The sequence below is a fragment of the Hyla sarda genome, chromosome 4, assembly GCF_029499605.1.
Source record: "Hyla sarda isolate aHylSar1 chromosome 4, aHylSar1.hap1, whole genome shotgun sequence".
In the NCBI taxonomy this organism is placed as follows: Eukaryota; Metazoa; Chordata; class Amphibia; order Anura; family Hylidae; genus Hyla; species Hyla sarda.
The window spans coordinates 337,662,922-337,677,292 of NC_079192.1; the positions used below are offsets into that span (position 1 = coordinate 337,662,922).

General features: G+C 39.1%; 1 protein-coding gene across 12 annotated transcripts in view; it reads left to right on the top strand.

Moving 5' to 3' along the window:
• TENM2 (teneurin transmembrane protein 2) overlaps positions 1-14,371 on the top strand; it is a 2,592,228-nt gene that overhangs the window by 2,517,890 nt on the left and 59,967 nt on the right. For all 12 annotated transcript variants that reach the window (XM_056575104.1, XM_056575105.1, XM_056575107.1 and 9 more), the window contains 2 exons: positions 537-557; positions 11,700-11,932. In XM_056575104.1, the coding sequence (XP_056431079.1) occupies positions 537-557; positions 11,700-11,932 (254 nt within the window). The remainder of the gene's footprint in view (positions 1-536; positions 558-11,699; positions 11,933-14,371) is intronic.

The window sequence follows — 14,371 nt, forward strand, 5'->3', positions numbered from 1 at the left end:
CAACTAAGATACCAACCTTCAGTCCGGCACCCGGTCCCTCTGAAGATCAGATTTTACTGTATGCTTGCTGAATTGCGCACTGGAGGTGGGCCCACTGGGGGAATTTGAATATTAATGGCCGCTGGTCACGTGAGCGCTCAGTAGGCCGGCGGGCCCGTATCCAGCGTGTAGTTCAGCGAAGATAGAAGCTGATCTTCAGAGGGACCGGGCACTGGACTGAAGGATGGATATTAGAAGAAGGAATGGATATTAGAGACCCTGCATCAGTCTTCTCTTCATTCACACTATAACCCGGTGTATTGGGTTTAGTGTGGGGGAACATGATGACCGTTTTCCTTTAATTGTCAAATCATAGGAGCAGTTTGGTCTCTTACTTTTAGAAAAGGTCTATTTTGTAAAATAACATTGTGCAAATTATCTGTAATTTTCAATCTAATCAAAAAAGTGTATTATCCATTGTTCTTTTCTTTGCCTTTTTAAATTGTTTCACTGTTTCTCTCTCTCTTTTTGTTTCCCATTCATTTTTCCGGCTAAAGAAACAAAGAATTTAAACATAGGTAAGGCTTTGGCTTTGAACTGCACAATGGTGCCTTTCTTTTCATTTGCTGTTTGTCCATCTCGTTGCGATAGAATAAGATGTTTCCAAGTGAGCGATCGCTGCTGTTAATGACTGATCCCCTCCCCCCGGGGATCCTCATTGTTTTGTGCGTAATGTTCGTAGTAAAGTTGTTTTGTGCCATTATCATTGTTCATTATTATATTGGCTCAGTACACCAAACATATAATCGTGCTACTCAAACCTCCTCCTCAACCACATTCATTTATTTCTGCTATTACTTGTGTCACAGAACGGTTTTTATTAGCACATAAGCTGGCTAAGAGGCAGTTGTTTTGTTCATAAGTAATTATGAAAAGGATCAAATTAAACCATTGTTAAGGGTAAAAGATGGAAGTCTGTTTTTCAGAATACCAAGGGCACAAGTGCTGACAGTAAAAGAGCGCTGGCAGTCTGTGTACCAATGTCGAGAACTGACAGTGCTATAACGTCATAAGTAGTCATAGGTTACAGTATATTTGATACTTATCAGTACTGGTTACCGCTTAGATACCTGGCAGAAATTAATAGCACTGACCTTTTAAGGGGTGCATTGTGTCGCTTGAAAATGTAGACCAGTAATATCCGGTACTTGTATTGTCTCTCTAAAAGTCTGCTTTATAAGTATATACTGTATACATCTGAATCTGTCTGAGACATGCTAATCAGATTGTGAGCTCCACTGGGGACAGAGTCAAGCTGCATACTGCACTGTGGATACTGTTGTCAATTTATATATATATATATATATATATATATATATATATATATATATATATAGATAGTAAAAACTAAATACCTGAAGGGCTAGTGTAATCAAACAATGCAGGTTTTTTAAGCTATTTTGAAATTATAGGTGCCTTTTAAAGGATGGATTTACATGCGGCAAATTTAGTTTTCTGTGACTGTCTCTTTCATCAGAATTGTAGTGGATCCAGCAAATCAGAGAAGTATTGGTCCTTCCTTAATATTTGTAATTTCTTTGTAATTCTCCTGGTATTTTGGTCACTGGTGTTTTTGGGAAAACCCAGTAAGCTATGATTTAATGTACTTTTTTTGGTGTATTCCCATCAGCTTCTTTATAGAACTTGAAATATACCTGGAAAACAGCATAAAGATTTTTAAATAAAAAAAAAAATACCAAAAAAACCCTAAACAATGGCTGGTGTTTGAGAACATTTTTAGGTATTTTTAAACACTAGAAGTTGTTAATCAAGTTTATTGGACCACAAACAGAATCAGCAAAGACTATGTATTGGGGAGATTTATCAAAACTGTGCAGAGAAAAGTTGCCCATAACAACCAATCAGCTTGCTTCTTTCATTTTTAAAAAGACCTCTGAAAAATGAAAGAAGCAATCTGATTGGTTGCTATAAGCAACTGGGCAATTTTTCCTCTGCACAGTTTTGGATACATTTCCCTCTATATCTACCTTGTAACCATATGTATGGAACAGAACCTGCAGTCCTTGAGATTTGCTTTATGAGTTAAATGTGCCATAGCTGTGTGTAGTGCACTATAGCATCTGAAGCTGCCAGAGGCTCACACATCAATGGTTGGGGTAAATTGCACTAGATGCTTTGAAGACGAGACTCGGCCATATTAAAGTGATGTCAGGCTTATCACAGGGACATTGCTGAGAGTTTTCTCTTTATTTGTCACTATTATGGAGCTCTAATTAGGGATTATGATAGTCTGTAGCTAGTTCATTGTCATGGGTTTCATGTATTGCTAAGGTTTTTATCTGCTGCTTTGCTTTTTGGCGATGTTGGATTTCTAGTCTGATTACTATGGTTAAATGGAACAGACTTTCTGTGATCAGTTAGTGAACCTTTCCCTTAACTATATCCAGGCATTGGCATTATCACCAAGATGACGCTTCATCTTAATGAACTCACATTTATGAAGCAGATGGTCGATATATACAGTGTCTCCCATGGTATATATACAGTGTCTCCCATAAGTGAGTCCACCATCACATTGCAAATATTAGTAGATGATATCGTGAGAGATAAAAAATGGGAAAAACAGGGGGCGCTCCCTTGTAGTGTATATCAAATTAGCGTGAACCCTCCACCCCACCTAAGTGATATACTCACCTGTGGCGTGATGTCACTATGAGCTGCGGCTCGTGCGAGTCGCGGTTCACAGGTATCGGTAGGCATGTAAAATGGGTGGGTATGGTTTGGGCTGCTCCACTTGGACTGGTTCTGGACTCCGTGAGGAGGCCAGCAGAGAATTTTATCAAACAAGAGCAAAGGACGATCTTGGAAGCGTTGCTCAAAGGGTGGTCACAAATAAAATATTATTGTCCTGTGCTGGCTTGCATCCTTACATCTGTGACCACCCTTTGAACAGCGCCTCCAAGACTGTCCTTTGCTCTTGTTTCATATATGCAAATATTAGTAGTAAGTGCACAGCCTGTATAACAGTGTTTAATGTTTGGTCCTTAATAACACATCCGTTAATGTCTAAACCTTGGCAACTAAATGTGTTGCCAACAATTATCTTCCAGCACTGCCTTAATCTGTTACAGGTATGCCCGGGACTTAATGCATCCTACATCCAAGCTAGCTCGGGGGGCTCATCGGAACCCCGCAACATGGACGAGGGATCCGATGAGCTATAATGGCAGCGGATAGTCCCCTCACCTGCCTCCAGCTGCCGGATCGATGCTGCAGTAATGCTACGTGGGAGTACCAGGCTTCATCAGTAGAGTGCGATCTCACTGTTCAATGCTATGCAATAGCGTAGCATTGAGCAGTGAATACAGTATAATGATTGCATGTAGACGTCCACTATGGGGACTTAAACAGTGTTAAATTGGGTATCTTTTTAATCACATTGACCTACAGAATAAAGAGAGCATGTCGTTTTACCATAACGTGCACTGTGTAAAAACTAAATCCCCAAAAATTGGAAAACTGTGTTTTTCCTATAAATACTCCCCCAACCACCTTTTTTTTTTGTTTTTTTGTTTCTCAGTACATTTTTTTTTTAAATAAAAGGTGTCATTACAAAGTACAATTGGTTGTGCAAAAAACAAGCCCTCATAGCTGTGTACTCACTTTTGTTGCCAAGGTTTAGACATTAATGGCTATGTGTTGAGTTATCTTGGGAGGACAGCAAAATGAAACACAGTTATCTAGACTGTGAACTCAATATTTTACATTGTAAAGAAAATATTTACAAACATGTGAGGGGCGTACTCATTTATGTTAGATATATATATCAAATGGTGACGTTAAATGTGCAGTGTGGCTTATGATGCAATGGTTTTTGTACCCTGCAATTTGACTTTATCCTTCAATGCATTATTAAATCATAGTTTGTCTTCATCATTTATCTTCATATAACTCTTTCATCACCACTAAAAGATATCCCTTTTATCTCTAATCCCGAAGCTGTGAGGATTGTTATTATCTAGCATTTCATCATGAAATGGGATATATCTTGCTGGGATCTAATGTCACCATGACATTGAGTTAAGAAGAAGATGGCATTTTATTTATGTGCTACATAGATTGCCTTTAAAGAGGTTCTCCACCTAAATTAATTTTTCCAAACATTCTTATTATATGGAAAATTTCTATTTAAACCTTCCTAATATATTTCACAAATTTGCCAATATTGTACTGATTTTGAGCTTTATATTAGCTTCTTCTTTATTCATGTGCAAAAATAAATTCAGAATGCCAAATTTGCTTCCAGATAGCAGTACATTAAGAGAAGTTAGCTGTTAGGTTGTGTTTTTGACAGCAAAGTGTAGCTAAACCATTGCCTGATTTCACAGGTAACTAGTGCAGATTTGAAACTAAATATCTGCTTTCTATAATGTTTTTTTAACCCCTCAAAGAAGTTTTTCAGTTTTTGCACTTTTCTTTTTTCCTCCTCACCTTTTAAAATTCATAACACTTTCAGAGCCATATGATGACTTGTTTTATGCGCTACCAATTTTATTTTGTAATGACATAGGTTAATTTACCCAAAAAATCTAGGGTGAAACCAAAATAAAATTATTTTAAAGAGGTACTCGAGAGGTACTACAGATTTGTAAATTGCTATTATTAAAAAAATTTCATCCTTCTAGCATATATCAACTGATGTATGTTCCTGAGGAAGTGGAGTTTTTTTTTCAGTCTGACCACAGTGCTATCTGCTGACACCTCTTTTCTCAGGAACTGTCCAGAGCATGACCAAATTCCCATATTAAACCTCTTCTGCTCTGGACATGGACAGAGGTGTCAGTAGAGAGCACTGTGGTCAGACTGAAAAGAACTACGCAACTTCCTCTGGAGCATACAGCAGCTGAAAGGTACTGGAAGGATTAATAATTTTTAATAGAAGTAATTTAAAAATCTGTTTAACTTTCTGCCACCTGTTGATTTGAAGAAAAATGTTTTCCAACAAAGTACCCCTTTAAATCCATATTCTGGATCTCCATATTCGCTACGTGCACCAGATGACGGGGGTGCTGCAGGAGAGATTGCGGAGGTTCCCAGCGGTGGGACCCCCGCGATCAGACATCTTATAACCCCTATTCTTTGTATAGGGGATAAGATGCCTAGGGGCGGAGTACCACTTTAACCTCTTAAGGACTTAGGACCTGTACGCCCTAAGCCCGGTCCCGGTGTGAACAACGGGGTCATGCCGTGACCCCGCATCACACCGGGTCAGTCCCGGCTGCCAACAATAGCCGGGACCCTGGGCTAACAGCGTGCAGCACCAATCGTTGTGCCGGGCGCTGTTAACCCTTCAGACACGGCGATCAAAGTTGATCACAGCATCTGAAAACGAAAGTAAACGGTTCCCGGCAGCTCAGTCGGGCTGATCGAGACATCGCAATAAAATCGAGATGTTCCGATCAGCTGGGACGCAGGCGGAGGTCTCCTTACCTCTCTCAGCGGCGTCCGATCGGGGTTTGATTGCTCCAAGTCTGAGCTACAGGCTTGAGCAATCAAGCCCCTATCTGACTGATCCCTGCAAAGCTATGGCTTTGCAGGGATCAGCATAGGAGATCAGTGTGTGCAGTGCTATAGCTCCCTATGGGAGCTATAACACTGCAAAAAAAAAGTGAAAAAAAAAAGTTAACAAAGGTCATTTAACCCCTTCCCTATTAAAAGTTTGAATCACCCCCCTTTCCCCATAAAAAAACTGTGTAAATAAAAATAAACATATGTGGTATTGCCGCGTGCAAAAATGTCCGAACTATAAAAATATATCGTTTATTAAATTGCACGGTCAATGGCGTACGCACAAAAAAATTCCAAAGTCCAAAATTGTGTATTTTTGGTCACTGTTTATATGATGAAAAAATGAATAAAAAGCGATCAAAAATTCCGATCAATACAAAAATGGAACCGATAAAAACTTCAGAACACGGCGCAAAAAATGAGTCCTCATACTGGGCCGTACGCAGAAAAATAAAAAAGTTATAGGGGTTAGAATTTGAGAATTTTTAACATATAAATTTTCCTGCATGTAGTTATGATTTTTTTCCGAAGTACGACAATATCCAACCTATATAAGTAGGATATCATTTTAACCGTATGGACCTACAGAATAAAGATAAGGTGTTATTTTTAACGAAAAATGCACTGCGCAGAAACAGAAGCCCCCAACAGTTACAAAATGAAATTTTTTCTTCATTTTTGTCGCATAATGATTTTTTTTTCCGCTTCGCTGTGGATTTTTTGGTAAAATGACTAATGTCACTGCAAAGTAGAATTGGTGGCGCAAAAAATAAGCCATCATATGGATTTGTAGGTGCAAAATTTAAAGCGTTATGATTTTTAGAAGGTGATGATGAAAAAATGTAAATGCAAAAATGGAAAGACGCTGCATCCTTAAGGGGTTAAGTATACTTAAAATCTTGGTCACTTGGTGTTTCCATTCCCTGCAATCTGCTGTTCACTGCTGGTTGTTAGGTTCAAAGTGTCTCTATCAGCAGCCTCTGCAAGACAGGACACAGAAAGAACCAGCCTGTTCAGTGATTAGGGAAACCCTTTCCTTCGAGTCCTGCTGTTTCTTTTATGCCTAATTTCATAGCACTTTGCAAAAACCCTGCACCCCTTTTCACCCAACATGCCATCTATAGTAGTGTACTGTGTAAATCATCATCCCATCACAGTGCAAGCCTGTTCAGTGCCCTTTCAGCATTATGGCATGACACATCAGAGAGTAGTGATGGCTGTGATTGGCTAGAGAACAAAGAGAGAAAGTAACTTTGTGTGTACTGGCAAACTGCTCAACTCTACTCCCATCCCCTGAAACGGAGTATACCATGGAGGGGACTTTTGGAAGCTCAATAATAACAGTGAGAGCACTAAAATGATCATGATGGCATGCGGAAGGGTTAATCTAATAAAACAAATCAGGTTTAATTTTCTTTAAACGATAGGTATGATTTAAATAAAGCCCTGGCCACACAGTGAAGTAAAATATTTTATTATAGCATATTTTCAGAGTAAAAAAAAAAATCATGAAATGCAAAAAATAAAACACATTTTTGCAAAAGTAAAAATAGTATTGTAAGCCAATATGGCTTTTCACATTGTTAGAATTGAACAGGTCAGTACATCAGGAAACATGGAGGAAGCCATAGGAGGGCAACAACCCAGCAGCAGGACTGCTACCTCCACCTTTGTGCAAAGAGAAGCAGGAGGAGCGCTGCCAGAGCCCTGCAAAATGACCTCCAGCAGGCTACAAATGTTCATGTGTCCACTCAAATGGTCAGAAACAGACGTCATGAGGGTGGTATGAGGGCCCAACATCCACAGAAGGAGGTTGTGCTTACAGCCCAACACCATGCAGGACGTTTGGCATTTGCCAGAGAACACCAAGATTGGCAAATTCGCCACTTGCGCCCTGTGCTCTTCACAGCTGAAAGCACATTCACACTAAGAACATGTGACAGACATGACAGAGTTTGGAGACGCGATGGAGAATGTTCTGCTGCCTGCAACATCCTCCAGCATGACCGGTTTGGTGGTGGGTCAGTAATGGTGTGGGGTGGCATTTCTTTGGGGGGCCCCACAGCCCTTCATGTGCTTGCCAGAGGTAGCCTGACTGCCATTAGGTACCGAGATGAGATTCTCTGACCCCTTGTGAGACCATATGCTGGTGCGGTAGGCCCTGGGTTCCTCCTAATGCAAGACAAACCTAGACCTCATGTGGCTGGAGTGTGTCAGCAGTTCCTGCAAGAGGAAGGCATTGATGCTATGGACTGGCCCGCCCGTTCCCCAGAACTGAATCTTATTGAGCACATCTGGGACATCATGTCTGGCTCCATCCACCAACGCCACGTTGCACCACGCACTGTCCAGGAGTTGGCGGATGCTTTAGTCCAAGTCTGGGAGGACATCCCTCAGGAGAACATCCACCACCTCATCAGGAGCATGCCCAGGTGTTGTAGGGAGGTCATACCGGCACGTGGAGGCCACACACACTACTGAGCCTCATTTTGAATTGTTTAAGGACATTACATCAAAGTTGGATCGGCTTGTAGTGCGGTTTTCCACTTTGATTTTGAGTTTGACTCCATATCCAGACCTCCATGGGTTGATAAATTTGATTTCCATTGATAATTTTTGTGTGATTTTGTTGTCAGGACATTCATCTACATAAAGACGAAAGTATTTCATACGATTAGTTCATTCATTCAGATCTAGGATGTGTTATCTTTATTTTTTTTTGAGCAGTGTATAACTGCTTCTTTCAGTAAAAAAAAAAAAAACAGTTTCAACTACAATGCGTGTTCTTGTTTGCCAATGACCCTGAGAGTGGGTGTATAGGTTTCTATATAGCTGCATTCATTGCCTTGAACTGAAAAGAACCTGGGCGGTATTTACAAATAATGGCTGTGGTATGTGTTTTTTTACTCCTTTTTTTTCATGGGTGGCTTTTTAACTCACTGCACTAAATTTACAAAAAAGCACTAGTTGGACTATAAATTTGGTGCAATTTCAAAAATGACAAATGTCATATGTGTGAATTTACTGAGTGTTAAGGTGATTCCTTGTGTGTTCAACTTAATTGTACCGAATATCCAGACTTTTAAACATGTCCATCCTAACCATATTGTAAAACATTTTTTGTCACTTTTTATAGGAAATATATATATTTCAATAACAATATCTTCTTATATTAATGAGCGATTTCAACTTTTTTATGGAAATGATTTGTGCCTTTTTAAAGGGTCTGTGCCAAATTGTGCGCCCTTTTAAAAATTCCCATTTTCATAAATTCCTGACCACTGCAAAAACCTAACTTAAAACACACATACTGCCACCAAGGAAAGGAATGTGCGTAAATGAAAATGCGTAAAAAACGCACCGCGCCAAATTTTTCCACCAAATTAACCCCAGAAAACAAGGGTAAAGTGCTTCATAAATACCCCCCCCCCCCCGTGTCTATGTTACTCTCCTTGACACTGTAGAACATGCTCAAAAACAAATGCACTATCTGCAATTCCTTGAAGCACTTGACAACAGGCACTTCATAATAACAGAGGTGAATAGCTTTAAACTCCAAGAAGAACATAATAAAGATTTCTCCACAATCTTCAGGAGAATAGAATTGTGTTCTCTTTATGTTCTTCTCACAGTAATATAAAACCATATCTACAGAAATGTCAACAGGTCAACCTTATTGTATAAAATGCGTACGAATGTATTGCTCATCAATACAGCAGTTTAGACTTTGCAGCATACAATATCCCTATTGAAGGTGGGTTATTGTTACACTTATTTATGAAATCTATACAAAGAATTATGCCACTTCCACACTTCCGTATTTTACATTTGTATACATTGTATTTTTAAGCTAAAACTATAAGTAAGATTTACACAGAAAAACTATAATTGAAAGATTTGCACCTCTGCTGTGTTTTAGACCCACTCCTGGTTTTGGATTTACATATAATAATCTAGAACACTGCTGCCAAAAAAAATGGCCTCATGGTGGTCATACACTGTTGGCCGAATGTGTCCTTTATGGGGAAAGGTAAGCTACAGTGAAGACAGCTCTTGCAATGGCTAATCTCTCCCAGGAGAATAGGGTTGGGCAGTTGAAATCCAACATGTCTGACCCTTCTCTCCACTGACCAAGTCTGTTGGGAGACCGCAGTACACACTAGACAGTTGTCTGAACCCCCGTAAGTCAGTGAGTTTGGCTGACTTTTGTCTTAGGTATATGTGCAAGTTTCTAGTTACAGTGAGTCAATGACAAAGCTTTAAGTACACATCAACCTTAATACACAGCATATCTCCATTCAGTGCCGTCCCTGATCATGGTTCAAGGTTTAAACTGATTGAAAAATCATAATACACATTTTTGTTATTCTGCAGACCAAGCTAATGCCTTTAATGGGACAAGTGTAAGCGCAAAATTTCTAAAATGCAAAAGAAAAAATGTCCTATCTATACCACATGCACTGTGTGCCTCAGTTAGGGACTTGTTTGCAGCTTAATTTGATTAAAAAGAAACATGGAAAATGAAAGCAGCCTGCATGGACAAATGTGGTGGAATTAAAGATGCTTGGAACGTCTTATGTAAAGTGGATGCGATTTCAGATGATTCACAGCTACTGTAACAGTAAATTAACGCCTTTTCCCTGTCTACTTCACCATATGCTTCTTTTCCAAAACTTTCCATCAACTGACCAGCAAGGCTAAAAAATAGTTCAAGTAGAATTAATTACAATTTGCATTTGATGAAGCGATGTAAGCACAGATGTTCTATGTTACATTTCAATGGACATTTGATGAGAGATTAAGATTGGATTTCACACTTTTCATTCTTGGATTAGCAGATGGTAGACAGAAAAAGATGCCATCTCTTTACAATAAACAAATTGGGGCAGAGGTCTTGAACCGCCAACTTACTGACCAGTTTTTGCTCATTTTTGCCAGCGGATACTACAGCAATCAAGACATAAGTGCTATGTTACGCAACCATACTGATTTCAACGTAATCCAGCAACACTGTTGCCCTGGCATCAATGATAACTTTAAATGAGCCAACATCAAGTATTATCTTCGTTGCAAAATAATAGAAGATGATAAACTGTTGTGTATCCGCATATAATAAATGTGAATGCAGCTGAATCATAAGACCATTGATGAGGGATTCAACGTCTGAGAATTGAGGCATTCATGTGTAAATGTTGATCATTGTCGTGGTTATATAATGGCTTAGGGTAGGTCAACATGCACATCATGCACATTGTATCCTTTAAATATAAATGTATGTATGTGTGTTTGGATGTGTTAACTCTTTTTGGTGGTTTCTGAACAACTGATCACTTAACAAAAACTATACCATCTGCATTTTTTCTGTACATATGATACCTGTTAACAGCTGTCAGCTATGGTATGAGCTGTCCTGTGTATCTGCACAAACCGTAATAGGGATAAATATGAAGCATATGAAGATATGTATGAAGAAAATAACCAGCTTGTTGATGGTTTCTCAGTATAAACTGATGTCTACATTGCAAATAAAAAAAACAAAGAGACATGAAAGATACTCCATGCTAGCTTTTGTATGTGATGACTTTATTGTCAAAGTTAGTCAACAGTAAACCTTACAAAACATCACAGACATTAACCATTGTCACCTGTATATCAAGTCCGAAACATACATGAAGCTGGTTTACAATAAACAGTAAAACATTGCATTTAGTGTTTGAACGTAACATTTTGTTTAGATAAATAAAGACGATTTCTTTTTATTTACCAATTACAGAGCTTTGTGATATGAATGTATACTTTTGAAAGTGTTTGTATAGTTGCTGATGTAACGTAAATGTCCATTTTTTTCTTCTGTATTGTGTATTCTTCGTCCTACATTCAAGCAGTGCGAGTTATCTGCAAAGCTTTCCTAGTGTCTGTCAGGATACTATCACACAGAAAATGCCCTTATCTTCAAAAGGTGTTTCTGTCGGATAGCGCCCTTACTGGCACTCCCACATCTTAAGGAATTATACAGCTTATGTCACATAGTGGCTTTTTTATACCCTCATCTTTTCTTGTACTGTTCTACTATACATTCCAAGTTGTTCTGATTAACTGATCTTTGTCTTTTTTTTCTCTCTCTCTCAAAGCAACAACATAGCACATAAATATTATCTGGCAGTTGATCCTGTGTCAGGCTCAATATATCTGTCTGACACAAACAGTCGCAGAATTTACAGAATCAAATCCCTGATAGGGGCCAAGGATATTGCAACTAACTCAGAAGTCATTGCTGGCAATGGAGAACAATGTATGCCCTTTGATGAGGCTAGATGTGGTAATGGAGGGAAGGCAGTTGATGCCATTCTGACTAACCCCCGAGGTGAGTACTATTGCTTTTAGATTATCCCTATATAGTAGTGGACTCTACATACAATTATGCTAAAGCTTTTAGACTTTAAGGTGAGATTAGATAACCCCAAAAACGTTGATGTTGGTCTACACTTTTCTAGGCATATTAATAAGTGCCATTCCTCCTAGTTCCCCACCAGCCTCTAAATACATCATATACAGGTGTTTATACCTTGCTAACATGTATACATATACACTCCTTTAACATAAAAATTGCAACACCAAGAAGGAAAAGTTGTAGAATTCTGAAAAATACAGGACCGATAAAAAAAAAAAAAAAATGATATGCAAATGATAAAAAAATGTAAACAAAACCTTTATAATTGTTTTATTTTATTTTAATATGCCCTACATACAGGGTTTGTTGGGTATAACCCCCTCCCCCTGTTCTTCTACCTTTCATTCCCAGAACCATCCATTCCTACCCCATCTATTGGTGCAATATTTGACTAATAACTTCCCTTACTATTTTATGACATTGTCATGTCATATGCTAACTTAAGTAATTTTGTACCTTATCTTTCTGGTGAATGTTCGGTTGTCTATATATTATTGTGATAATACTTTATACGAAAATAAAAATTATAAATAAATAAAAAAATCTAATTGAAAACAAAACATTTTCATTTATTTAGTATCAAGTATGAGCACCACACAATGAAATACACACTCTTACACCCCTTGGCAGGCTATCAGTGAGGTTATTAATGGTTGCCTGAGAAATGTTCTGCCACACTGAATGCACTTGGACCACCGTCAATATTTCTATTACTATGCCCCTTGTGGATGCTGGATGAAAGTGGTGCTATGCTGGTACTTGTCAGGTGTGGAAATAGAAGCACACTGATTCACATTTGGTAGGGATGTCCCATCTGTGTAGGTTTTGGATAAGAATCTATTACTTATTATATTTAGTGCCGTGTGCTCATCTGCTTAAAGGGGTACTCCGGCCCTAAGACATCTTATCCCCTAGGGGATAAGATGTCTGATCACGGGGGTCCCGCCACTGGGGACCCCCAGCAATCTCTCATACAGCACCCACCTGTCTCAACTGCATGAAGCGATGATCGCTCCATGTCTGAAGACTCACGACACCGGGGCTGGAGTATTGTGATGTCACGACTTTGCCCCCTTGTGATGTCATGCCCCGCCCCCTCAATGCAAGCCTATGGGAGGGGGCCTGACGGCCCCTTTGGATGATGGATAAGATGTCTTAGGGCCGGAGTACCCCTTTAAGTGGTCTTACTCCACATGTGCAGAAGGGTTCTGCGCATGGCGCTCATACTACATACTGACTAAATTGAGATGTTTTGAATATTTTGTTTCCATTTTATTTATCATTTGCATATCATTAACTATTGATCTTGTGATGATCTATAATTCCTTCTATTGTGATTTCTATAATTCTAGACTTTTCCTTCTTTTTGTTGCAATTATTTGGTTGTTGGCAACAGAACTGACACATGATTTATTCATTCCAAGAAGTTTCTAAAGGATCTAGGATATTCTTTACTATAAGAGGCAACAATGGCAGATACAGTGACCGTATAGCATTGAGAGCTATAATTTAGCAATAAATTATGTACAATTGATTGAACTTAATAGACATGTTTCTCTTCCAAGGCTTGATAACTGTTGTATGCAGGGCTAAATTTACAACTCATGCAGCCCTAGGCCATTTATACCCCTTTTAAAGGCTCATTTACATGCTCAAGTATCATCCTGATTCACTTGTTTCTAAGCAATAGCAATGATAATCCATCTTGACTAATGCTAGGAGGAGTTTGGAAGAAGCGGCAGTAGAGCATACGTGCTGCAGCTTCCTTTAAACTTTATGGTAGTGACAGAAACAGCCAAGTGCAGCACTCCAGTATAAAAAAGGGATAGTTACTAAATAATACCACTATACCATGAATGGATAATACAAGCATACCGTGACCACCATACAGTAATGGAGTAAAACACCATACTGTTGCTGGACAAAAACCATGAACACTATTTTACCACCACCTTACTAAGCATAAATATACTGACCATATAGTGGTCGGATATCACACAGGCGCTCAGCAGAGTATTATTATAGTACAGAGCAGACAAGTAAATTAAATATGTTATCCAGGGAGCAGGAAAGGTATTACATTTCCTCACTTTCCAGCAAGCAAGAAAAGGTAATACAGTGTCCAACGCCCACACAATGTTGCATCAACATTGTGTGCCATTGGCCATTGTGTATGTGTGTGTGTGTGTGTGTGTGTGTGTGTGTGTGTGTGTGTGATTTTGCCTGCATGTGATAATCGCCATAATATCTGCCCTTGTCTTAACCTGCCCTCTTTGAGCAAGGAGGAAGTTACACTGCAGAAAGGAGTCCAAGACCGAGGTAAACCCACAGGAGTAAGGAAAGGTTATACCC